At 39.3% G+C, this 27,165-nt stretch overlaps 1 protein-coding gene across 1 annotated transcript in view; it reads left to right on the forward strand.

The window, feature by feature from the left end:
• The window catches only part of pns (pinstripe), a 508,843-nt gene that overhangs the window by 361,085 nt on the left and 120,593 nt on the right, over nt 1-27,165 (forward strand). The window contains exons 19-20 of the mRNA XM_067136728.2: nt 7,173-7,291; nt 15,799-16,001. Coding sequence (XP_066992829.2) covers nt 7,173-7,291; nt 15,799-16,001 — 322 coding nt within the window. The remainder of the gene's footprint in view (nt 1-7,172; nt 7,292-15,798; nt 16,002-27,165) is intronic.

Here is a 27,165-nt window from a genome sequence, read left to right on the forward strand (position 1 = left end):
ATTCCCTATCAATTGTTTACCTAATCTTTTCTTAAATGTTTTCAAAGAACTTGGGTATTTAATGAAAGTTTTCCTTAAATAAATTATTCCTCATCCTATTATTTAATATTTGCCTAATTTGTCATCTTGAATTACTATTTTATCTTCATCTGTATCTATATGTATGGACTGGATCAACAGACTGTTGTTTTAGAATGGGATATTTAGCATTGACGTCCCAACTGGGCTACTGATCACCGCCTATGCATTCACTCAGGATGGAGGAGCTCGTAGTGGGATGTGCCGGTCTCTCTCAAGTGTCATTCTGTAGCCACTAGTGATGACCATAAACAACGAGAATGGTGAACCTAGGGCCTTCTATCTCTAGAGTCTTCCACAGGCTTCTAGTGCCCTATGTATCTCGAAGACATGCAAGACTTGCAACAGAGAGTTTGATCCAGTGTGTGAGTTCAGTCAGAGTGGAGAGTTCAGATGTGCTGTGTCGGCAAGTTCAGTGCAGTCAGTGTAAGTGCGAGTGAGTGTCACTGTGGATGTTGACAGCCTGAGGTTGAGAAGAAATCTGCAGAGTGTTCTGTTCGTGAAACTGAGTGTTAGTTCTGCCTGTCTGTAGTCGTAGAGTTGTTTCCCCAGCCAGTTGCTGTGAGTGAACGTCGTGTTCTGGTGCAGTGAGGGAGAAATCAACTGGGTATTGGCAAAAGAGTGAACGAAGTCAACTGTAAGGAGTGAGCGGACAGCGAACATAATACTGAATTGTGAGACTGTCATGTGCAGGTTGTGAACTGAGCATGGCTATATTTCTAGAAAATAGAATTCAGATAATTAGGGTAGGCAAATCTTTATTGGACCCTCTAATAATTAAGAAGGGAAGTCCACAAGGCAGTATTATTGGACCTTTATGTTTTCGTATATTTATTAAGGATAGAAGTAAAGAAGTGATCAGAGATGAGGCTTTTTGGAGATGATGTTATTCTGTACAGAGTAATAAATAAGTCACAAGATTGTGAGCAACTGCAAAATGACCTGGATAATGTTGTGAGATGAATAGAAGGCAATGGTATGACAATAAACAGGATGAAAAGCCGGGTTGTGAGTTTCACAAATAGGAAAAGTCCTCTTAGTTTTAATTATTGCGTTGATGGGGTGAAAGTTCCTTTTGGGGATCATTGTAAGTACCTAGGTGTTAATATAAAGAAAGGTTATCATTGGGGTAATCACATAAATATGATTGTAAATAAGGGGTACAGATCTCTGCACAAATAGATTATCTAAAGTACAAAAATTAACATGGGATATCTGCAAAAAGAAATCTCTATCAATAAATGCAAAAATAAAACACTACAACACAGTTTCAAAACCAGAAGCTACATATGCAGCAGAAACACTTTTTCACCTGAATAAACAATCAAAGACTGACAGACTTCAGAAAATTGAGAGGAGGATTGGAAGAACCTGCATCAATAAAAAATACCAGAAAGATGGACAGTGGCAGATAATACAAAATCATGTACAAAGAGCTAGAACCCATTACAGATACTATGCGTAAGAGGAGACTGGGATTCTTTGGACATATCATGAGGATGCAGGAAACAACTTCTGAAACAACTAGTACAACACAGTCTCTTATCAAAAAATACCACAACAGAATATAAATGGATCAGAGAAGTAAGAGAGGATCTGAAGGAAATAGGCCTTACAACAGAAGACACCACCAATAAGATAAAATTGAATACAAAACTCAAGAATACAAACCTCCGTTTTACCTTTATACAAAACAAACCAACAACACGCATATTTTCAACCAAGGAAAGGGCACGAAGATCAGAGCGCCTGAAGAAGTACTGAGAGGACTGCAAAACCCGAACAATCCCTTCAAAGAGACCTGAACAATGTAAAGTGATCCTAAGTGGTCATAGTAGAAGAAGAAGAAGAAGAAGAAGAAGAAGAAGAAGAAGAAGAAGAAGAAGAAGAAGAAGAAGAAGGTGGCTTTGATCCAGATATAATATTTATTGTAATAAATAAAGTTTTGTGTTGCCTTTGTTCGGAAACAGTTGTATCCCGCATATATAATGTAAAGCGCCATTTCAAGATGTATCATTCAAACTTTTGTTCCGTGCTAAATGAAGAAAGAGTTTGTTTCACTAAAAAATCAGACAATACAGAAACCAAACAAGTCCCTTTTATATCATCTGTAAGGCATAGGAATAATAATACAGCTAATTTCCATCTGTCTCACTGCATAGCACAGTATGGGAAACTGCTTTCTGATGGTGAGTTCTTGATGGAGGCTTTCTTATTGACATCCAACATATTATTTGAAGATTTTCCTAACAAACGACAGTAATTAACAGAATTAAAGAAATGACAGCCAACAGAAATACTATCAAGGATAGAATAATGCGTGAGGATGTTTCAGAGCAATTGAAAGTTGACCTGAATAACTCCCAGACGTATTCAATATGTCTTGATGAAAGCATGGATGTGACCTTACAAGCAAGGTTTTTACCCAATTTCTGTATGGAAATATGATGAGAGAGGAATTAGTTAAATTGCTGAGTTTACAAACTATGACCACAGGGAAAGATATAATGAATGAAGTGTAGGAGGAACATGTATTAAAAATGGGGTTTGACTTGCATAAAATTATGTCCGTGGCAACTGATGTAGTATAGTAAGTATACATATAGTACATACAGTGGGTTTGGGACATTTCTTCAAGAAGAATTTTACACCCTATTTTACGATTGAATTCTGTAGTACATCAGTAACCCCTATTTGCAAAAGTAGGTATGAAGTAATTTGAAACATTACTCACAGTGGTAACTAAAAGTGTGACTTCATATATGCACATGCCCTAAATAATTGCCAGTTCTCGAAGATGTTACACAAAGTAGAATCTCAGTTAGGCGGACTTATATGTACAATAATGTTCACTGGCTGAGTTGTGGACAAGTAGGCCTACTCCAGAGGTTTGTCGAGCTGTTGAACAAAATTCGCTTCTTCATGACAGAAAAGCAGGAAGAATTCCCAGAATTTACAAACACTATTTGGCTGTGCGATTTAATGTTTTCCCATGATTTTAGAGAAGTATACAATGTTTTGAATTATAGTCCAGGAAACAGATTACTGTATACAGGAACATTAACTGGAAAAATTCATGGTAGTTCTGGTAACAGGCTTACCTTGTTTTTTTTCTGGGCCACTGAATCCAAATTTTTAATTTCCTACCAGAAATCATCCCCCCCCCCCACTCCACAACCTCCTGGATTCTTAAAACATGTTTTTTTCTGTGTATTTTTGGGAAAAAGTACCTTAGAAATATGGAAAGTAGACAAAATTTGCAGCAAGAAAGGTCCTATGACATTTAGACATAAGACGAATGGAGGATGCGTGTGTGCCTCAGAATGTGCACCATGGGGCTGCGTGCGCTAGTTATGCAACTCTGCTTTACCACTCGCATTGTTTAAATTCACTCTCCTGTCTCCACCCTCCACCTTTTACTTCAAAACTCTCTCCCGCCTCCTCATTTTCCCTCTTTTTTGGCTTCTGGATATCCTCGACTCCCTGCCCTTATAATACCAATATGGGAATCAATATCTATATCATCCCTGCCTTTTCCCAAAAAAGATGTATGAGAACAAAGAGGGAGGAGTACTTTCCATTTTAAAACCTTTGAGCTTGCATCCGGGAGATAGTGGATTCAAATCCCACTGTCGGCAGCCCTGAAGATGGTTTTCCATGGTTTCCCATTTTCACACCAGGCAAATGCTGGGGCAGTACCTTCATTAAGGCCACAGCTGCTTCCTTACAACTCTTAGGCCTTTCCTATCCCATCGTCGCCATAAGACCTATCTGTGTTGGTGCAATGAAAAGCTACTAACAAAAAAAAACTTCAAAGCAAGACTTTTTTTCAGTCTGAGTTAATGTTGAAATTTACAGTAAAAACCAAGAAGATACATAAGTGCAATAATATTACAAGGCAGTTGAAACATGATTTAATAGTACTGAGCCTAGGTTTTTGGCAAGTCTAACAGGAAAGGAAATAAAAAGAACAGAGATAGATTTGTTGTTTGTAATATTTATATAATTTGTACAGGTCAGGACCCTTATTTTATGGGAAAATGAAAACTTTTTCTTTTAAAATTAGGAACAGAGCTTGCATCCGGGCGATAGTGGGTTCAAACTCCACTCTCGGCAGCCTTGAAGATGGTTTCCGTGGTTTACCATTTTCACACCAGGCTGTACCTTAATTAAGGCCACGGCCGCTTCCTTCCCTCTCCTAGGCCTTTCCCATCCCATCGTTGCCTTAAAACCTATCTATGTTGATGCAATGTAAAGCAAATTGAAAAAAAAGTCAAATTAGGAACAACAACCAAAACATAGTTGAATTTAGGATTGCTACATGATAGACTGAGAAACAATCTGTTACTAATTAAAAGTTTTTGAAATAAAAAAAGAAGAAGAAAAGTATTGAAAAATTTCCCAAAGTCCTCATTCAAAACCAATATTTTCTTCTCATTCAGCTGTTCCACATTCCATATAGTTGTCGTTGAAGGATAACAAAGATTCTTGAGAATTACGTATCACATGAAACGGAGTTCTAAAAGCTGCAAATCATCAACTGTTGATGATTTGCGACAACTATATGCATTGATGTATGCATTTTTAATCATAATCCGAAACTTTGATCACCAATGAGACCTTACCTCCAATACGTCCAACACTTCGCAGCACAACTATCGGAACTTCATAAGGAGTGATAGATACAAACCTCAAGAATCTTCAATGCCCAAATTATTATTCTTGAATTCTTCCTTCAACAGCTAAGTGCATTATTTCATGCATCTTATGCATTACCCAAAGCTTTTACAACAAATTTGACTTTTTCTCATTTATAGTATCAAACCACTGTGTTTTCATGACTTTTTACAATTTCTATGAACTATCAGATACATTGTGCAACTCACGATTTGGCTGACGATGACCTTAAAAAATAGGTAGAAACTAGTTCCAATAAATGTTTCTACTGTAATGTAACCCACATTACTTGATTTTGTATTGAAAAGGTGGAAATATTTTACCCTTAATTTTTAATTTAATTGTAATCACAGTTCACACAGTTCAATACAGACCATTCAAAATGAAATTCATATCTCTTAAAGAAATCATGTGAACCTGAAAATCCAGCTTGTACAGAAAGAAAAAGCCAGGTTATTTGTATTTTTCTTCCTTCTTCCTTCTTCCTCTTCCTTTTTCACTCAAACAAATTATCTCTCAATAAACAAAATTGGTAGGCTTGGTTGAAAACTAATCATTTTCCAAAAAGGATTTAAACTAATTTTTCCTTTTCCGGGAAGATTCAGCAACTATGCAATCATTATATTTGATTAGTTTATCGGTTGATTGATCATTGGATCAATCAATCGGCCCACTTTAAAAACAGGACTTGAAACATATTACATCTTTGTCACGCGTGAACTTAATTTTCAGATTGACTGGCAAATATTTTTGTAAATTTCAGATTTGGGTGAAACCCACAAAGCAACATTTGACAGATCTGATAGTGATCAAACTGACATAAATGAACCTAGGCTTTTGGCCTTAGTCAAGCAGAGAAGAAGAATTTTAATTTATCCTGAAAGACAGACTCATATTTGTCATAAGTTTTCAATACTTTTCTTTGTTTTTCCAAAAACTTTTCATTAGTATGGGAAAGTTCATTTTTTCTAATTTATCACACATCAGCTATGTTTTGTTCGTATGTTCTTAATATTAAGAGGAAAAAGTTTTCTTTTGCCCTGAAAATAGCAGTCCTAACCTGTACAAATGATGTAAATAGTACAAACAAGAAATTCATCTCTGTTGTGCTGTTTTCCTCCTTTTCAGTTAGACTTGAATAAAAACCTAGAATCAGTACTATTAAGTCATGTTTTAACTGCCTAGTAATATTATTGCACGTTTTTATCTTATTGGTTTTCTTGGTCTTCTTTTTGTAGTGCCTTCTCCATTACTGGAGGTTGTCCACAATCACAGCGAAGTCTGCATGGTGTTCAGCTGGTCCTCATCAGTCTACTTGTATCTAGTCCTGTCCAATCCTGTAAGCTCCTCAGCCAAGAGTGTTTTCTTTGACCACGACCTCTATGTCCATCAATAATACCCCGTATGATGATTTAAATAGGTTTTACTCATCATTCCTCATAATACACCCTACGTAAGCTGTATTTCTTTTCTTGATTGTACTTACCAACATTTGTTCCGTCCTCATGTGCCTGAGTACCACAGCATTGGAGACGTTGTCAGTCCACAAGATCCATAACATCCTTTGGAAAACCCACATCTCAAAGGCAATTATTATCCTACTGATGTTACCTTTCAGAGTCCATTTTTCAGTGCCGTACAGAAGCACTGAGTATACATAGCATCTGACAGAGTTATGATGAGTCTCCAAGCTGAGGCTTCTGTCACACAGTAGATTCCTCATTTTCAGAAAGCTAGCTCAAGCCATTTCTATTCATACATGGATCAGTCTTGGTCAAGTCCTCAGTAATCCAGCTGCCATGGTACTTGTTCAACTTGTTCCCCATAAATGTTCATAAGAATGTGCATGCTACAAGTTAATTCTGAATCCAAATTTGTCCCATTCTGCTACAGTTCTGTCTGCCAGATGCTAAAGACCTTCAGTACTAACAGCCAAGGTGACAGTGTCATATGTGTACTTCAGATTGTTGATCAACCTGCCATTAACTTTTACTCCATCTTCCACTTCTTGAAGAGCAGCTCGGAAGATCTGCTGAGAGTACAGATTAAACAGAAGGGGAGATAATACACATCCTTGCCATACTCCCTGTTTTATCGTAAATTTCAACATTTCAACCATTAACTTTTACTGTTTAGCAAATATGCTTTAGGAATTATAAGCTCAGGCTTCACAAAATGTTATACTTAGCCCATTCAGGAAATTAAGTATTCATTGAACATTATTAAAACTAATTTTCACTGAAAAACTTTGATTTGACTTCATTAATTATTTGGTAGGTTTTTACAAAAACAGTAAACATTGAGCTGTACAACATTATTAATATTTAAGTAATATTCTCTTATGACTTGTCTGAATTACTTTGAAGAGTTGTAGTTTCAGAATCTTTCAGAGCTATGCATGTTATTTTTTGTTCCAGCATAAAAACTTGGGGATCCTGACTACGTTACGGATAGGACATGACAATAGTGGTCCGTCTCCGAAGTGGATGGTGGAGCATGTTGTTGTCAGGAATGAAGTTACAGGACATACATACAAGTAAGTTATTTCTTGACTTTTCTAATAATTAGTTTATCTCCTAGCTTTTTCTCATCCTCTTCTTATCTTTCTACATTCTCTGTTCAAATTTGCATCTATTTCATACTATCTAGTAACTATAGTTTTTTTCCTAGTTATAACAGAATTTCTCATTTCTCATACATTTCTATGAAGAAATTAATCAGAATATTTATCAGCAATACCATACGACTGTTTAATACTTGAGGTGAATGAAGAAAGAATACTAAGGCAGAAGATGCAAAAATGGAAGGGAAGACACCTTGAGGAGTTCCAAGATACAGCATAGCTCACATTATTAAAGTAGTGTATTAAAAAAAGAGGACAAAACTAGAAAACATTAGAAGTGGTTGTGGGCAAGTAGGAGTCATTGCTCTTAACAGTCTCCTCCTCCACCTCCTTGTCCTCGCCCTCCTCCTCCTATACATCATAAATTCTTCTAAATAATTTTATTTTGGTGTTGTTTTTGTTTACAGATTTCGCTTGTGACCGCACATCCAAACTGTCTTTTTTTTTTTTTCAGTATATATCCCATTTTTGATTTCTGGGAACTTTGCTCTTTCGTCCACAAAATACCCAGCAATTACTTTTTGTATGTTCAAGTCAAGTTTTATTTCTCCTCCAATCACATACCGCAACTTTTGTCCACATCGTACATTCTTCCTGTAATTTGCTGCGCCTCTTCAATAACATGGAACTTTTATTTAGCTGTGAATGATATTTAATGAGAATGAACACGTGCTACTACTTAAAATGATGCCATGTAAATGACATGATATGTATGCACTTGTGGTAGGATCAGAGTTGGCAACAGAGTGAATGGAAGAATAGCAACTTCCAGGTTTATGCATGTCAGGAGCACTGTTCCAACCTTGACACAAATAATACCCGCACCCCAAGTTTTTTAATGCTAAATTAAAAAAGAAAAGAAAAAGAAACTGTGGTGATTATTCATGTCATATGGACATTAATCTAAACAATAAACAAGTTATTACTACATACATACATCATTATAGACCGGTATGCCTTTCAGCATTTTCAGTCTGTAAGCCTCTGTGAATTTACTAAATGTTGCCACAATCCTCTGTTTGCAATTAGTGCTTTGGCTTCATTTAGCTCTATACCTCTTATATTTAAATCATTAGAAACTGAGTCTAACCATCGTCATCTTAGTCTCCCTCTACTTCTCTTACACTCCTTAACAGAGTCCATTATTCTCCTAGGTAACCTATCCTCCTCCATTCATCTCACATGACCCCACTACCGAAGCTGGTTTATAAGCACAGCTTCATCAATATAGTTCATTCCCAATGTACCCTTTGTCTCCTCATTCTGAGTACCCTCCTGCCGTTATTCCTACCTGTTTGTACCAGCAATTATTCTCACTGCTTTCATGCCTGTTACTTCTAACTTATTCATAAGATATACCGAGTCCACCCAGCGTTCACTCCTGTAAAGTTATTACTATTACGATACAAAATCTAACAAAACCTAATACAGTAGAGTCCTGTAAACTCGACCTATTGTGAACTAAGAGGGTGCTGAGTTTTAGAAATGTTGAATTTTATGGAATAAAGGATGGGTTATTCACAACTTATATTTTATTGCATATTACTCTAATGAAAGTTCTAGCACAATACAGGACACAATAAAATGAAGTATAACATACCCTAAAATAGTTGTTAAAAATTAAAAAGAAACATATAGCACAAAAACCAAAGAAATGACTAGTTCTTTGTAGAAGGAAATGCTGTGATGCTTGGCTGTCTCTCGTACTCATTTAGTCTTTGTGCATTCATGCAGCTTCGTCATATAGGCGACAGAGAAACAAAATGTCCTTAGCAGATGCATCTTGCTCCTCCATGTAATAGAGCATTCCTTCAGCGGCCTATAGTCCTTCACTGTGAGTCATCTTTTCAATTTTGTTGTCTTCTGATTCATCTTAATTTTTATCTTAATTATCTTTCATTAGTGCAATTACAGCGAACCTCGATTATACGTTCCCGGAAACTATGTTTTCCCGTATTATTCTTTCAAATTACTTGGTCTCGTGAGCATCCTAATTAAATCAAGTTGTAAAAATCCTGCATTATCCGTTCATCAAAGAAACTATTTCCCGGATCAACCGTCCAGAAATTTCAGTCCCATCAATGCTAAATCCTCGATCATGCGTTTTTCAAGAAACTGTATCCCATGAAAGGACGGCTACGGCATACTTACGGATCTTGATTTTAACGTCCCGTCATTGTGGTAATTTGAGGAAGTACTGTACCATACTGAAAAAGCGGTCGGCGGTGAACTTGCATAAGGGACCATCTTAGTATCACATTCGGGTAGCATTGTTTAGAGAATCCTCGGAAATCATAAAGCAGAGTGTCCACAACAATTGGAAGGAGACAGAGCGCATTTCAGCAGCTCTACTTGAAGACGGAACAAGTTTCGTCAAATGGTCGTACTTGCAAAACGTCTACATGATGTCCAGGGTTACTTGTTGTTTTTTTTTTTAGTGTATCGCCAAACAGGTTTTCGGCACTTCTCTCAGGGCACTGTATAGTCACTGGGCTTTCAGGCAGGAATCAAAATTGCTCGTTCTTAAGTAACACAAATTTAGTATTTTAATAGTATCGTATACGATGATGTTAACGAGACCAGACCTTACATACCGTACATAAAGTCATGGGACATTTTGGGATTGCTTATTACTATTTTGGTCCTAATATAAGACTGTGAATTTCACGTTTATGTGTTAAAGTGTTGTAAAAATTGCAATCAGTTTTTTGCGCATGTTACATTAAAAAACTTTGTATCATTTCGCATTTGTATCGACTTGTGCAGTGAGCACGCTTTCCAGCTGACTCAAGTCCACAAATAACCGTAATTTTTTTTTTTTTTTTTTTGCTAGTGTCTTTACGTCGCACCGATACAGATAGGTCTTATGGCGATGATGGGCTAGGAGTTGTAGGGAAGTGGACGTGGCTTTAATTAGGGTACAGCCCCAGCAATTGCATAGTGTGAAAATAGGAAACCATGGAAAACCATCTTCAGGGCTGCGACAGTGGGATTCGAACCCACTATCTCCTGGATGCGAGCTCACAGCTGCGCGCCCCTAACCACACAGCCAACTCGCCCGGTATCATAATTTCGGAAGGTTAATGATATATTTTTCTCTTTCCAATTTAGTTGTGATTAGTGATGGGCAGAATTGAATATAATGCATTCTAGAACTTAAAGATCAATACTTACATTTAAAACCATATTCTCGAGTTCAACATAACCTTTAAAAGTCGATGTAATCCCAATTAACAGGGTACAAGATTTCCATAAACTGGCTATGAACAGTGTACCGGTGACCGAATTACAATTGAAGATAAAAAAACAGGGGATTTCGCCATCATGTTGGGCGCTTTTGTATCTAATGTGCTTTATTTTATTAGATTAGAGAATTTAAAAATACTTGTAGTCTCAATTGTAGTTTGGCTTGGCCTTATGGGTGTCAGATTTTTCGAAGAGTTTGGCTGATCAAAGTTGCTGAACTGAAAGAAGTTTTCAGAGGAAACTGATGAAGTTTTCCCGGTAAAACTGAATGTAAAGTTTCGAGATTTTTAAGTCGCATACCGGTAATTAATGTTTGAAGCCGGCCCCGCGGTCTAACTTGTCTGCCTCTCACTCGGAGAGCCCGGGTTTGATTCCCGGCCAGGTTACGCATTTTTACCTGGATATGAGGGCTGGTTCCAGGTTCACTCATTCCACGAATACCTTTAATTGAGGAGCTTTTTAATGGTGAGATGGCGAACCAGGTCTAGAGAGCCAGGAATAACGGCTGAGAGGATTCGTCACATTGACCCTGTATCACCTTGTAATCTGCAGGCCTTCGAACCGAGCAGCAGTCGCTTGGTAGGCGGAAGGCCCATTGGGGCTGTAGTTTGGTTTAGGGATGTTTTTGTAATATTATAAGTACCATATATATATTTCATTTTTGTGTTTAGCCAAATTGTTGATGGTTCATACATTCTCGGATTTTCTGTTTTTCCGTGTTGTACCTTTTTTTCCGTAGTCCCTCCAAAAATGGAGAATCGAGGTTCCACTGTATTTCACTATCTAAGAGTTCAGTTTTTGTCCTACCCCCTCAGTTCTTTAAAATCTCTGTAACCGGAATTTTCTTCAATAAGTCCAATAATTTAGAATTTTCTGTCTCTTCCCTGCTTTCTTGAAACTTGTTTCCTGAATGGTCCAGCAACTTTCCCCAGGAATGAACGAGGCTTACATGCTCAATTTCATTCAAAGATTCAGGTATCCACCTCACTACCTCCAGCATGTATATTTTGTTTCTTGTTTCTCAATCATGTTGCACCCTTCCTCCATCACTAAGACATGAGAAGAAAGAAGTTTATGTCTGTTTCTCTTCTTCAGTGATTCCAAAATGCCCTGTCCATTGGTTGACACACTAAAGTCGCATTAGGCAGGAGAAACATGGCTCCTATATCTTCGTCTTGTAACTGTTCTGCATTAGGATGGGATGATGCTTAATCAAGAATGAGAAGTGCTTTTCCTGGCAGGTTTTTCAATTTTAGAATCTTTTCTACTGCGGGAACAAACTCCTTACAAAACCATTACTTTAAAATAGGTCCATTCATCCATATATTTTCATTGGTTCCTATACGAAACATGCAGATCATAGAAGTTGTCAGTCCCATATGTTTTTAAATGCCCAAGGATTTTTTCTATCTGCTACTGAGTACTAGTTTGAAGTTATGACTACCTGTTGTATTGCCGCATGCCAAGAGTTTAACTCTCTCCTTACTCACTAATTTTCCCCTTTTTGCCACCTTTCATACTTCTTTCATTTCAACTAATAGTTCATAATCTTTTCACATACATAGACTCTGTTTGGCCTCTTCTTTTCTCACCTCATAATAGCAGTTCATCCAGCACCTAAATCCGTGGAAATGTTACTAACACTTTCCCTTTCATCCAGTCTCTGTAAGGCATCTATTCCATTTTCACATGAATTTCTTTTCTTCTCGTTCGGCATTTTCAATTGCACTGATAACACAACAAAATGCTTGTAAACCTAGATGTAAACTGAGAAACTGTACTGACAATGAGCTCGTAGTTTAGCTTACAATATGGAAGAGTCTTCAATCAAACCCACTAATGGCTAACAAGAATAGAAAGGTATGTGAGTGTTGATTGACTGATTTGACAATTGATAACTACCTTTCACCAGCAATTTCTAAAAGGGAGAATGGGGTAGATTACAATTTCCATGAAAGGAACAGAACCTTTCAGCAATTTTGTTAGACAATTCCATGAATTAAGGAAAGGGATACAAATTGAATACAGTAACAAATCTCTGAACAGAACACTGAGGATATTCAGATGCATAAATATGTACATTATTATAGTTACAGTAATACAGTACTGTAATTAAAATGCTCTTATATTGTTTACACTGTTTAGGTAATGTTACAAATTACAGTATTATAGCCAAGCTCTTAATAGACTGCATTATTTCATTATTATGTGCTTGATGAGAGAAAATCATTTAGTGATTTTTTTAAAGAAGAAAAGTAAACAATAGTGCTTATCCAGTTGTCAAGTTATTGGGAGTCTAGAGTTAGCAGGACAATAATAATAGCAAACAAAATATATTGTGAAAAATAAATGAACATCAAAATGAAACACATCTCCAGACCAGATCATGCATTTCAAGAGCTAGTATGACTGATTGAGGCTTTACTCAGCATTGTTCAACTCCATGTTGTTCATTATTTGGGCCTTGTTGCAGCAGTCATTGCACAAATGTGCAGCAGTAGGTTCTTTTCACAAATTTTGCACTGGAACCTTGTTCATCTCTTTTATTGTGATTGCAGAAATTGTATCATCCTCAGGACGATTTGACTTTAGGCTTTGTTAGAGGCTGTATATGATGAAGTCCCAAGATTTCTTGAAGATGTACCTTGATTGTAGTTGGGATATCCTCAGTTGAACCACTGATTTCAGGCCAATGGTTCCATTTAGTCCCGTTCCCTATATACATTTCATGCTCCTTACCTGCAGCCACATCCTCTTCACACATGGATTTTTCACTCTCAGAATTGTGCTCTGTATCATTCACAGCATCCTGATTACTGTTCTCACTAGTGACAGCTTAATAGTTGCCCATTGCCTCCTTGAATTATTCGTAGCTCTCAGAATAAACCGTAATGGCTGTATGGAGAGAAGACACAAAATCATTATTCATAGCTCCTTATGTATCGTCATGCTTATCCCATTATAAATAATTACAGATAGAAAAATGGACCTTCTGCTACATCTCAGCTAATATATAATAAAGGAAAATGCATATCTTACCAAAATCGTGAGTACGATTTATGAGTTGCCAATACATGCCTACGGACTAACACTCCACAACTCTATAGGCAACAAGGAAAATCTCTACAGGCAAAAGCTTGGCAATTGAGACATTCCCATGTAGTGACAGAGGGGAGCTATAAGAAACTAGCCCTTTCCACCTCGTTTTGTAGGCATATGGCACAAAAAATAATAAACTACAGACTCTCGCTCTGTGATGCCAATATATAACTGAGGGTTAAACCGTCATAGGGCAGCTCTTGTGAGGTAGGCAACAACTCTCAGCCAATGGTATCAGGAACAGTGGAGGCACATGCTCTTTTCTGATATCACCGTAAGTATTCTCCCATACAACAGGAGCATTAGAGTCTAGAGACGATCCAGTGAGAGATGGAATGAGCCCTTCATCCCGGACTGCAATCAGCAGCAAGGCAGTTCCATCATGTTTGGTTGATGTACACCTCTAATTCCTATCCAGGATAACATGACTGGTTTGGTATACAGAGACAACATCCTCTAACATGTTATGAGATATGCTGCCGCTGTGGACGAGCACTATACACTAGTAGATGATAATGTTTGTGCCCATTAAGTCAGAGTGGTTGATCAGTTCATTGAAACACATGGTATACAGCAAATTGTGAGGCTGGCATATTCTGTGGACATGACCTATGTTGAACTTGCATGACATGAACTGAAGAGGGCAGTTGCCCACTGTTCTAATCCTTCTGCTAAATTTCAGCAGCTGAATGAAGCTGCAATCCAAAAGTGGGATAATCTCCTCCAAAAGTTGGATTCTTTGGTGCTCATCATGTTCAAGCATGCCTCAGCATCTAAGGTTGCTATATATGGTATTGATCTGCCACACAATGATCGGTAATTTAATGTTCAAAATCCCACATTACCGGGTGAGTTGGCCGTGTGGTTAGGGGCGCGCAGCTGTGAGCTTGCATCCGGGAGATAGTGGTTTTGAACCCCACTGTCAGCAACCCTGAAGATGGTTTTCAGTGGTTTCTCATTTTCACAACAGGCTGTACCTTAATTAAGGCTATGGCTGATTCTTTCTAACTCCCAACTCTTTCCTATCCCATTGTCGCCATAAGACCTATCTGTGTCAGTGCAACATAAAGCAACTTGTAAAAAAAAAAAAAAGGAAACCCACATTATGAACTTTGTGCTTTTGTTGTGGTTCTGTTGCTTTTTTTCTTTATAGCTGACTGCATGTTTTTCTTTGTATATCATCTTGGTAATGTATAATGTACTTGCTTACACATAACAAAACAAAATAAAAAGTGTACTAAGCCAAAATATACAAAACTTTTTTGGGTACTATAAAACATGTAAGCATTCTTTTTTATGACCATGCACTGTCTGAGAAATTTCAAGTCAAAATACCATTTGTTTAGGTCCATGTAGGATCAAATTCCATCATTAATGGTTCGTGCATTTTTATCATCATCAATAACTTTTAATGATAACACACAGATACTTTCCTCATGATCCATCTGAAACATCTCACAATGCACAGTTGACACCAGAATAACGAAAATAATGGCCAGGTAGGAATTCTTTTAGAATCCACAAGTGCTAAACACAGTTGGGTTGGAGCCTAAATAGCAATCCTTTCCTGAAGTTGACACAGTCTGGAGTGTTATGCAGTGCTTTATTATTTCATTATTTCAGAGAACAAAAATTTGTAACATTCCTCTTTCTTTTATCGATTTTGGCCTCTTTATTGTACAGTATATGAAGAAACTTCTTTAGGATTTAAGTTTTCTGCTGGTTATTCTGTAGGTATTATCTATGAACCCTTCCATGCTAGATAAAGGCCAATAGATACAAACAAAGATAGATTTACTGCAGTGTTTTTTATGACTTTAAAATTGATTTCTCTAATTTAAAGTCAATTGTGACCAGTTAAACAAAATAATTTGAAACTAGTAGCTAATGAGTGAGTTTGTAGGATGTTCTGAAATCATGGGAATGAGTAGGTGAATGCCCGTCCTGTTCCTTTCTGCGAGTGCTTATGAATATTGGCTCCAGCAACCACATACTCTAGTTTTTATTCTAGTATAAATACATATTTCCAGTGTGATTTTAAAAATGCTTATTAGAAAATTACATTGTAACAACAGGTTCCCCTGTGGAAGATGGCTGGGACGAGGAATAGATGATGGTTCTACAGAACGCTTGCTGGTAGGAGAACTTGTTCCTCAACACATAGACAGTGAAGAGTTAGTGGAGAGCTGCCGGACACCACCAAGATGTCGCAGTCCTAGTGTTCCAAGGAGACCATCAGAAACTCGGCCTTCCATACCAGATATCCAGCGGATGTTAGGCAAGTACCTTTTTTTTCCTCATTTCTTACTCTGAATAAAATAAATTGATATATGTGTATCTCTCTGTGTGTTCTTTCAATTGCATTAAAATTATCTTGCTAGAAGGAAGGGATTAAAAAGAAACAAACCGAGCAAATGGCTGTGCTGTTCGGATCATGTAGCTATGACCTTGCAGTCCGGAGATAGTGGACTCGACCTCCACTGTCATCAGCCCTGAAGATTGTTTGCCTCGGTTTCCCATTTTCACACCAGCAACAGCAACCAGCAAGGGCAACACCAGTGGCGTATACTGAGGGCTACCAAGGCTATCAGTGAAGCCCACACCTCAAATGCGAGCGATGGAAATCTAAAGTACATTATATTGTAAGCATCTGACACATTGTTCCATTTGCAAACCTTGAAAGCAATGAGAAAACACTTCGCACATATTTCTGAGAACAAGGCTTCGGAGACTGATATTGCAGCCCAGACTCTCGTCCCTTCCCATAAAGTATCGATTAGGTGGTTATTTATACTTACTGCTTACTTCCTTCCCATCGACTCGCCTCACGCGGCTTGCTGCTGGCTGCCTACAGGTGCGGGGACCGGCGGAGGATAGCTGTGCTAGGCTTCGGTCCGTCAGATCGCCACTGCTATCACCATGCGTTACTCATCGTATATACTTCCTCACCTCATCCTTCTGTCTTAAAAATATAGATAAAGGAGTGCTGGTATTTCACTCTCTTTTACTTCTACATCCTTGTAGGAAGACACTGCAGGGCTGCTGTTATAGGAGTAATATAGTTTTCTTTTTATTGTTAGATCTGCTAAAATGAAACGCAATCTTTCAGGTTTAGTGTTCTCTTTTGTTGGTTGGAATCGAACCCGTGATCATGGGTCGGACACCACCACTGATCTTCCGAGGAAGATAATTAACCATTGAACGATGGGTACGACCGCTGTAAAATTCAACATTGTTATTTAACGATTATGATGATGTTGTTAATAATAATAATAATAATAATAATAATAATAATAATAATAATAATAATAATAATAATAATAATAATGGTGCATGGCATCTGCATAGGCTTGGTGGTGACCTAATAAGGATAAAATGAATGGCGAAGACGTCATAAACATCCAGTTCCCAAGCCAGCGAAATTAACAGTATGAGGGGGTTGATTCTGAAAATTGAACCGGGCCCGGCGGACCAAAGGCACACATTCTATCCATTTAGCCTCAAAGCTGGACTTCAATTTGCTAAACCTTAGGCTACCAATTCGATTGATCAGGTGTTGAGTATTGGCGGTAGGAGAGGTCAGGGCAGTAGCTTGTGAAGCAGCCTTGACAATACAGCGGGCAGCTCCGTTGGCTGTTGGATGCAGCTCAAAATGCTTAAGGCTTGATGTTCCCTAAACCAACTATCGAAAAGGGGTAGCCTAAGTCTAGTGGTAGCCCACGTCTTGATACCAGCATACGCCACTGGGCAACACAGAACCCCATTCCTCAGCACATAAGGGACAACAAGTTCCCCAGAACAGAGGGTTTCCATTATATTACTGGATCTTTTCGTTGATATTTTTCAATATCTCTGAATAACATAGGAGCATCCGTCAAAATAGCACTAACACAAGAAGATGTGAGAATGGGAGGAGAAGACTTTTGCTCCTGTTCAATGGACTCAATGTCACCAGAAAACATGTGGCTTAAACCATCTGCAGCCACATTCTCAGATCCCCTAATGTGTCGCACGTCGAATTGAAAAGCCGATATACGGTTAGCCCAACAGGTGATACGTCCTGTATGACAGTGCCTAGCCAAAATCCAACTTAGAGCCTAATTGTCGGTTTCTAACTCAAATTTAACATGCTCCAGATACAAGCGGAATTTCTCCAAAGCAAACAGGACTGCGAGTCCTTCTAATTCGTAGATGGGGTACTTGGCTTCTTGAGCCGATAAGGTCCTAGACGCATAGGCGATCTTCACCTTCCGAGTTCGGTTTCTTGAAGAAGGTGAGTAGCAACAGCAGATGGAGAGGCATCGGTTTGAACTATGAATTTCTTAGAGAAATCTGGCATAGCTAAGACTGGGGCATTACAGAGAGCTACTGTAACTTAAGATCTTCAAATGCAGCTTGCTGCGATGGCCCCCATTCGAACTTGACACCTTTCCTATGAAGTAGGTTTAAGGGCGCCACCCTATTAGCAAAGTTAGGAATAAATTTCCTGAAGAAATTAACATGCCTATGAACCTAGCGATTCCTTTAACGTCCTTAGGAAGCTTGAAGTCACGAATAGCCTGTGCTCTAGAATGATCGATAGAAACTCCATCGGGCGACAATATGCCCTAAGAAAGACATAGAAGGCTTAGCAAAAGCCACTTTAGATAACTTAACTATCAACCCAGCCTTAAGAAGGTGATTTAGGACTTCCTTAAGATGATCTAAGTGTTCTTCAAAGGTTTCAGAAAACACCATGACATCGTCAAAGTAATGGTACAGATGTACAAACTTGATGGCAGAGAAGACCCTATCCAGCAGGCTGGTAAGGACAGCCACCCCGTGGGGAGCCCAAAAGGCACGTGGTTGAATTCGTACAAATTCCAATCGGCAGCGAAATCCATCGGATGTTTGGATTCTTCCGCCAGAGGAATCTGCTTATATGCTTGGTTAAGATCTAAGATGGTGAAGAACTTAGCCTTACAAAACCATGAAAAACATGAGTGAAGATCAGGAAGGGGCACTGACCTTACAGTTTAAAGCTCTATAATCAATGACAAGTCTGAAACCACCTTAGGGATTCAGTAGAAGAAAAATGGGCTATAAATATGCCGACTTTGAAGGTCGAATAATGTCATCCTTCAACATTTGCTCAATAATCTCCTTAAAGGCTTTCACTTTAGGTGAAGATAGCCTATACAGAAGAAATCTTACGGTAATGGAATCAGTGACCTCAATCTTGTATTCAGTTAAGCCAGTGACACCAAGGGTTTCCGAAAATAAATTGGGGAGAGATTGACACAATCTTCAAATACTCTCAGCCGTATCCTCAGGTAAATGTCTAAGATCTAACGACATCTCTAATGACGAAGCAGAATTACATTTTAACACAGAAATATTTACGTTACTATTAAATATGAATGTGCATGACTTGCTTTGAAGGTCGAACACAAGACCAGAATGCGACATGAAATCGGCCACCAATATTACAGGGCAAGACAACTGTTTAGCAACAAACAACTTCTTCTTCTTCTTCTTATTTTCTTTATAGGGCCTCTAAATATTAGTTCCTAATTAGCGTGGACCTCTAAGATCTTTTGCTACCATGTTTTTCCTTCATTCCCACCTACATATACCTGCTCCCTTCACAAAGCTGCAGATTGTTCTTATTGGGTCTTCTTGGATTTTTTCTCTCTCTTCACCTGGTAGTCCTAGAGTGGAGAGTCTGATTGTACCCAGTGCCTCACATTCAAAAAGAATGTGTTCAGCTGGTGTCTCTGCTTAATTGCATTTCCTACATTTATTGTCTCTTATTACTCCAGTTCTATGTAGGTGTTTTTTTCAGATGGCAGTGTCCTGTCAACAATCCTACTACCCATCTTATATTTTCTCTGCTGAGTTTCAACAGTTCTTGGGTATGCTTCTTGTTTGGTCCTTTTATCAGTTTCTTTGCAAGCCTGCATCCTGGAGTGGTTTTCCAGTTCTCCATTTGTTTCTTTTGTACCAATTTTGCTATGTGGTGTTGGGCTTGTCCATAGGAAATCTTGCATATAGGTTCTGGGTCTTTTTATTTCCTTCTATACCTGCATGCCCTGGTACCCCTATTATTTTGACAATGTTGTACTTTGAGAGCTTCAGAAGAAGTGAATGGCAATACCAGACAGTTCTGGATATTATCCGCACTGCTTCTAGTACCTTTTTGGCTGCTTGGCTGTCTGTAAAAATGAAAATGTTCTTATTCCTATAGTTCATTTTCAAATTTTCTTCAAGACATGTTATGGATAGCTATCATTTCAGCTTGAAAGACTGTAGTGTGTCTGCCCAGGCTCATCTGGATTGATCTCTCAGGTCTTCCCCCGTTGAACCCTCCTCCTGTGCCATCAGCAGTCTGAGCCATCAGTTCACCACACTATATCTTCTTTTTCAGTATTTCATTTGTTGATTTCCCAGTCTTCTTTTCTTATTATCTGGGTCTCAAACAGTTTTTCAAAGTTGTACTTTGGTATCATATGATCAGAAGGCATATGTAGAACTTCCTCTGTCGTTCTGTTAATTTTACAGTGTCCTAGATTGGGTCTTTGTGCATTCCAGCACTCTGATTGTGCCAATCTATATGAACTCATCCTATCCTGTCCTTTTATGAAATTGCATTGTGATGGGAGGTCTAGTAAAGTATTCAAGGCTTCTGTCGGCATAGTTCTCATAGCCCCAGTTATGGCTATGCATGCCATTCTCTGTAGGCTATCCAATCTACTGCCGACATTTCCCTGACTTACTTTATGCCACCAGATGATTGCAGCATAGACCATCAGTGGTCTATTGATCATTGTGTATATCCACATGGCTCTTTTACATGCATACAGCACGTTGTTGGCCCGGGTTATTTTCCTTTCTATGTGTGGATTCCAGGTTAGATTTTTATCTAACACTACACCTAGGTGCAGTGCCTGTTTTATCATATATATATATCTTGTCCAAATAGCTTCAGTGATCTCTTTCCCTCTAATTTTCTCCTTCTTGTAAAAGGGACCAGAGTTATCTTGTTTGGGTTGACTGATAGTTGTTCTTCCCGACACCAGTTCTCCACAAGGATAAGTGATCTTTGGATGAGGTCCTGGATAACACTCATCACCTTACCTCGTACCACAATCACTAGATCATCTGCATATCCTTGTATATAAGAAGCTGGTTCATTGAGCTATGATTTAGTTCACCACGAGGTTTCACAGCAGAGGCGAAAGAACTCCTCCCTGAGCACAACCTTGGGTGGCCCTAACTATCAGCGTTTCTTCAAACAGGGTTGCTCTTATCTTCCTTCCATCTAACATGGATTTAATCCATTTGACTACGGTTTTACTCACCTTGCTCTTTTCCAATGCTTCAATCATAGAGTCATAGGTTGTATTGCTGAAGGCTCCTTCTATATCTAGAAATGCCGCCAGTGCAATTTCTTATATTCTAGGCTTTCTTCTAGTTTACAAACCAACTGGTGGAGTGCTACTTCAGTGGATCTGCCAGGTCTATATGCAAACTGATTTTCATGTAACGTTGAGTTCAGTTGCACCGTTCTTCTGATATATTTATCCAGAATTTTCTCCATTGCTTTCAGCATGAACGAAGTTAAACATAATGGTCTGTATGCTTTGGCTTGGGCATAGTTTGCCCTTCCAGGCTTAGATATGAATACCGCCTTAGCTTCAGACCATGATTTTGGCACGTACTCTAAAGGTAGACTAGCTCTGAAGAGGACCATCGGGGCAGTGACGAGTATCTCCCGTCCTTCCTGTAGGAGTATCGGAATTATCTCATCTGGCCCTGGAGCCTTTATAGGGTGAAACATCACAGGGGTCTCTTCCCGCATCGCGCTCACTTGTCTCTCTTCCCTGTCCACCTTCTGCGTGACGTCATGCAGTATGAAACAGCGGTCGCCCGTCCTGCTGACACGTATTACCACTACAGTCTAAAATGGTCATAACTTCTGAACTATTCATGCAAATAATGTCCTGACAATGTTATTGTAATCCTTATAAAATACTGGAGGAGGTCAAACAATTTATTTTGATGAGGAACTCGAGGATAATATCGAAATATTTATTTAATTTTAAGGAGTTACATTTTTTACCGCGGACTGTAGCATAAAATCGCTTCTAGAGGGCAGCCGGTTGGAAATAGGTATGTGCCATCGTGGACTTTTTTGTAGAGGATTCTATGCTCTACATTTCGTACGTTTACACTTGGGGTCTATCGTTGATGGTTCACGCAGCGTAAGCCAAGAAAGCAAGTGACCGACCGACATTTTTATCTCTTTCTACGTATTTACTGTATATCGGATCACGGATATATAGTAATTTTATAGTGGTTCACTATGTGAACAGTGTTCGTGTTGTCAGTATCTAAAGTAGAACCACTGTACTGATTAAAATGCAGTCAACATATTATGGAAACGTGTGTGGCGCTATAAAGTGTCAGCACGTAAAAGAACTCCCGTGGGACAAAATTACGGCACCTCGAGTCTCAGAAAACCGTAAATGTTAGTGAGACGTAACACAAATAACATTATTATTATTTTGCATATTATAAAGACAATAACGACAACAACCATCATAGCCAGTTAGTTTGCTACTGTGATGGCATAACAATACTTCCTCGTCAGCAATGCTTGGTTATTGAAACACTTTGTAATAAACTCTTGAATATCTCCATTATTACAGCTCGTATGGTAAAAAGGTGTCAGATATAAATGACTGAATGAAAATCATATTTTCTATAATTATTGTTATGTGCTAATAGCCGGGCTGAGTAGCAACTCAAATGGTAGATCGCTGGCCTTCCTAGCCCAACTTGGCAGGTTCGATACTGTCTCAGTCCGGTGGTGAAGGTGCTCAAAACATAGTTAGTGGGACGTAAAATCCAATAACATTAATATTATGTGCTAATAACTTATATTTCTGAATATATTTCGAAGCTCGTGAAATAATACAGTATCCGTGATCCGATATACAGTAAATACAAATAAAGAGACAAAAATGTTGTGCGAGAAGAGACCTGTTACTGGATCTCGGTTATTTCAAAAGGGGGCCTCACACATCCCAGTCATGAGTGGTTAAAAAATATAGCCCAGTTCGAAATTTCATTTGGTGTGTTTCACGGTAAGACTGTATCCAGATGCAAAAAAGTGAAAACTCTTACTTCTATTATTAAGTCAAAATTTCCAGTATTCCATGACAAAATAATTTGTCTCTACGTAAAGACCAGGCCATTTATTAGGATATGGCATTTTAATGCAAAGAGTAAGGAGCTAGCACTGAGAAAATATGCCAATAAGAAGGCTAAGCTTTGGGCTGGTTCATCAAGTAATTAAGTCTCCTGACACGTACGTTTTAATAATTTAATATAATTCCATAAAGATGTCGATATGATGCATATTTTCCTATGCCATTTAATCTAAATATTTACTTCATCAGGAAATAAATTAATTATTTTGAGTTGCATGGCAATATTGTATTTCTTATCGTATTATATGTCATGTATTTGATAGTTGATGTTCTACCTGCTCAGCATGTGATGAAATTTAACGCATTTTCACGTTTTAAAATCTATTGGAAGTGCCGTTACTTATCGAATCGGACTAAAACAGACTATTATTTGATGCAAGATTGAGAAGATGTTTCACAGGCACGAGAATTCACAGGCTTGCTACTGCGACTGTGTTGCTTACTCGCTATCGTTCATACCGCGTGACGTCAGAGCGCTCCAGCCAATGGAAGCTTCAACCGCCGGAGTAGCCTACCTTATATTCTAATTACCTTGGTGAAACGTGTCGATTGCCCATTTTACATGGTTGTGTTTTATTATTCTGTTGGCTCAGTTCCAGTCTGCTCTTCGAGCTATGGTCTCTGTTCCAACTGTTTCTTCTTCTGTCATCTCGTCAGCCTCAGGAAAGTGACACGCCATTAGTATCTCCAGCGTGTCCTTCCCCGCCTGAGTAAATGACCCATCTGGTTTCTCCAGTGTCTCCATCTGATTTATATGGGTTGCTTTCAGAACCTTCTGGAGCCTTGCTGTTTCAGTGTGTGATTCCACTTTCTCACAGAACAGTCTCCAAGATTTTCTTTTGCTTTCCATATCTCTAGGTTATACTCGGTGAGTTTCCTATGATATTCGTCACACATACAATTTCTAGATGATATTCTATACAACATCCTAACCTCTTTTTTTCATTTTGGCTAGTTTGTTGTTCCACCACCTTACTTTTTTGGTGTTTTTCTTTTCTTTGAGAGGACAGTTGTCATGGAATGAGTCTATAATGGCCTCTTCTAATAGTTCCACTGCCTCATCCAATTGTTTCTGTCCTCTCACGTTAGTTGGAATTTTTTGTACAGCCTTCCCTAGAACTTTTCTGTATCTATCCCAGTTAGTTCTTTTTGGGTCTCCATACATCTCAGTCCCACATAGTCTCGCATGTATTGCAAATTGGATGTGCTGGTGATCTGACAATGATTTTTATTTATAAATATAGGCTTGTTTCCTAGGTTAAGTATCGTCAACTCAGTTCCAATAATAAACTCTAGTAAAGACTCACCTCTTGCATTGCAGTTCATGCTGCCCCATGCCATGTGGTGTGAATTTGCATCTGCTCTAAGGACTAGGTGTTCGCCTTTCCTCTTTTCATTGCAAATTAAGTTCTCAACTTCTTCTGATCGGGGTAGATTAGTTGAGTAATATGGGAGGTATGCGGAGCCTATGGGTTTTTCTCTGGGTCCCACCCAATTTCCAAGTTTAATCTTGGCCATGGTTAAGTCCCGTGAGCAGTGTTCCTGCAACGTAAGACATTTTAGTTTCCTGTTCACAAAAAGACACGTTCTGGGTATTTTCGATGTTGTATCGTACATCAGCCTATCTCCAGATTCCGCCAGTCCTGCTACTCTGCCCTTGACTACCCAAGGTTCTTGAATAAGGGCCAAATCAATAGCCTCGGACTTGAACTTCCTGGCAAAATTGGCCACGGCTGCCTTTTTATGCTGAAGATTGGCCTGAAGGACCTTCAACACCATCTTTATCAACATTGGGTTTCGTTTTTCCCCTGATGATCTGAAACTTCATCTGCCCAAGTCCGAGCTTAGCCTTAAGGCTTCTCTTTTTGAGCTCTTCAAAGTCTCTTTCACCAAGGGCTAAAACAACTGTCCTTCCCGTCTTGTCGATTGAAGTGGCATTCAGCACTCTTCACTCTTGCGTTAGAAGTTTGGTATCGTGCTGATTGATTCTGACAAGAACATTCTCCACTTTCATCTTGTCAAAAGGAGGTGGGAACTTGGTGATGACCTTGGTCGTGTTCAGCACCTTTTTTGCATCCGCCACCTGTAGGGTCTCCCCTTTCCATGGGTTACACTTTGATACTGTCTGTTCCAGCCAACTTTTCGTTTCTGGTTTTGCACAGATCAGTACCATAGCTCCACTTTCCAGCCTTGCTGACTCAAGGAAGCCTGGCAGACTTTCGTCTGACAGCGGCTTCAATTGTGCTGTCAGAGCAGATGACAATGCAGTCATGTCTTCCTCCTTGAGTTTTCCATCTTGAAAGGTCTTACATATTATTGCGACCTTAACTGAGGATAGTATTTCCGAAATGGACATGACTTTTTCTTTCCTTCTGTTTCTTGGAAGGTGGTTTTGTAGCCGAACTTGATGGCATGCTTTCCTCCGACCTTGGCCTTTTGGGCGTAGTCATTGGCATAGCGTCTCGCCGATCCCTGTTCCTTGGCTTCTTCTCCACCCAAGTCCCAGCCACTATCTTGGCTTCTTTCCTCGCCTTTTTCTTTTCCTTGTAGTAGGCACTTGTGCGAGGTGGTCTATCCTGCATCTTATTTAGTTTTGATGCCAATATCTTCAGGTCTTTTTCAGTGAAATCTCCTGTTTCCTTTTGTCCAGAAGTCTGCTTCCCTGTTGCTGCTTCTATTTCTTCTTCAGATTTTGATTCAGCCTGCCCTACTGAGACTTCTATCTCCATATTATCCTCTTGGACCTGCCGCTGGACCTGCTCTTCTGGAGCTCCCTTAGCTTCCCTGGTTTCCCATTTTCACACCAGGCAAATGCTGGGGCTGTACCTTAATTAAGGCCACGGCCGCTTCCTTCCCACTCCTAGCCCTTCCTTATCCCATCGTCGCCATAAGACCTATTTGTGTCGGTGCGACGTAAAGCAACTAACAAAAAAAAAAAAAAAAAAAAAAAAAAAAAAGCTTCCCTTCGTATTTGTTTAGGTGGTTCATTTGAAATGTCCACGGTTCCATATGACGTAGGGTTTTTGCCGCTTCTGGTGTCCTGAGCGGCATCCTCGCCATCCGTAATGAGGCAATCCGCCAGACGTTGTCCCCCTGCAACTCAGATTCTCCGCCCCTGGCCCGAACCCGACCAGGTTTGTTCCACCTTCAGTAGACCTACTCTCGTGGTTCCCATTTGGCATTACCATGACTGAGTTTACAGCCATGGGTTCTCCCTAGGTTGGGTTCACCCCGTTCCCAACCCGTGGCTCGTTCAGGCTACGTAGGGCAAAGTGATGTTTTGGTTCCAGCTCGCCGCAGTGAGCTTTCACCTTAATCACCAGCACCCACTTCACCTGAAACACCGTATCACTCGCGCGGAGGTAACATGGATGCCTCTCTAGCACGTGTGGGCGAGGTTTACACTTCCAAGCCTTGGCTTGGGCTAGTAACAATCACACTGCCTCAAGACGTTTTCTGGCAATACCTGTTTTTGGTCCGCAAGAGGGTATTTTATTTCCCTCAGCCCGATAGGGGAACAGGCAAGAAAACCCCCACGGGGACTTGGCCCTCAACAGGCGACTTAAACGCACTCTACAATATGGTGATAATAGTGCCAGACCTGTAGCTTAGATCATTTCCAACAGAACAAAGATGGCCTAGGCCACCATAGCTCAATTGGTAGAGCAACTGACGCGAAATCGGGAGGTTGTGGGTTCGGATCCCACAGGTGTCCGGTTGGCCATTTTTGTTCTGTACTTAACATCTTTGCAACACGTACTAAATGCACGTAACATGACCTGTTTCAATTACAATGCGGTCGTAAAAATTCAATATTCATTGACTTGGCCCTCAATGGGCGACTTAAACACACTCTACAATATGGTGATAGTAGTGCCAGACCTGTAGCTTAGATCCAACAGAACAAAGATTGCCTAGGCCACCATAGCTCATTTGGTAGAGCAACCGACACGAAATCGGGAGGTTGTGGGTTCGGATCCCACTGGTGTCCGGTTGGCCATTTTTGTTCTGTACTTAACATATCTTCAACACGAACTAAATGTACGTAACACGGCATAATAGGTTGAAAGTCTGTTTCTATTACAATGCGGTTGTGAAAATTCAATATTCATAAATATTTCTAAACAATTTTCATCATTATAGAAAAGAAAGAACATGATTTGATAGAATCTGATGATGTTCTTTCAA

Source organism: Anabrus simplex, chromosome 1 (assembly GCF_040414725.1).
Source record: "Anabrus simplex isolate iqAnaSimp1 chromosome 1, ASM4041472v1, whole genome shotgun sequence".
Taxonomy (NCBI): domain Eukaryota; kingdom Metazoa; phylum Arthropoda; class Insecta; order Orthoptera; family Tettigoniidae; genus Anabrus; species Anabrus simplex.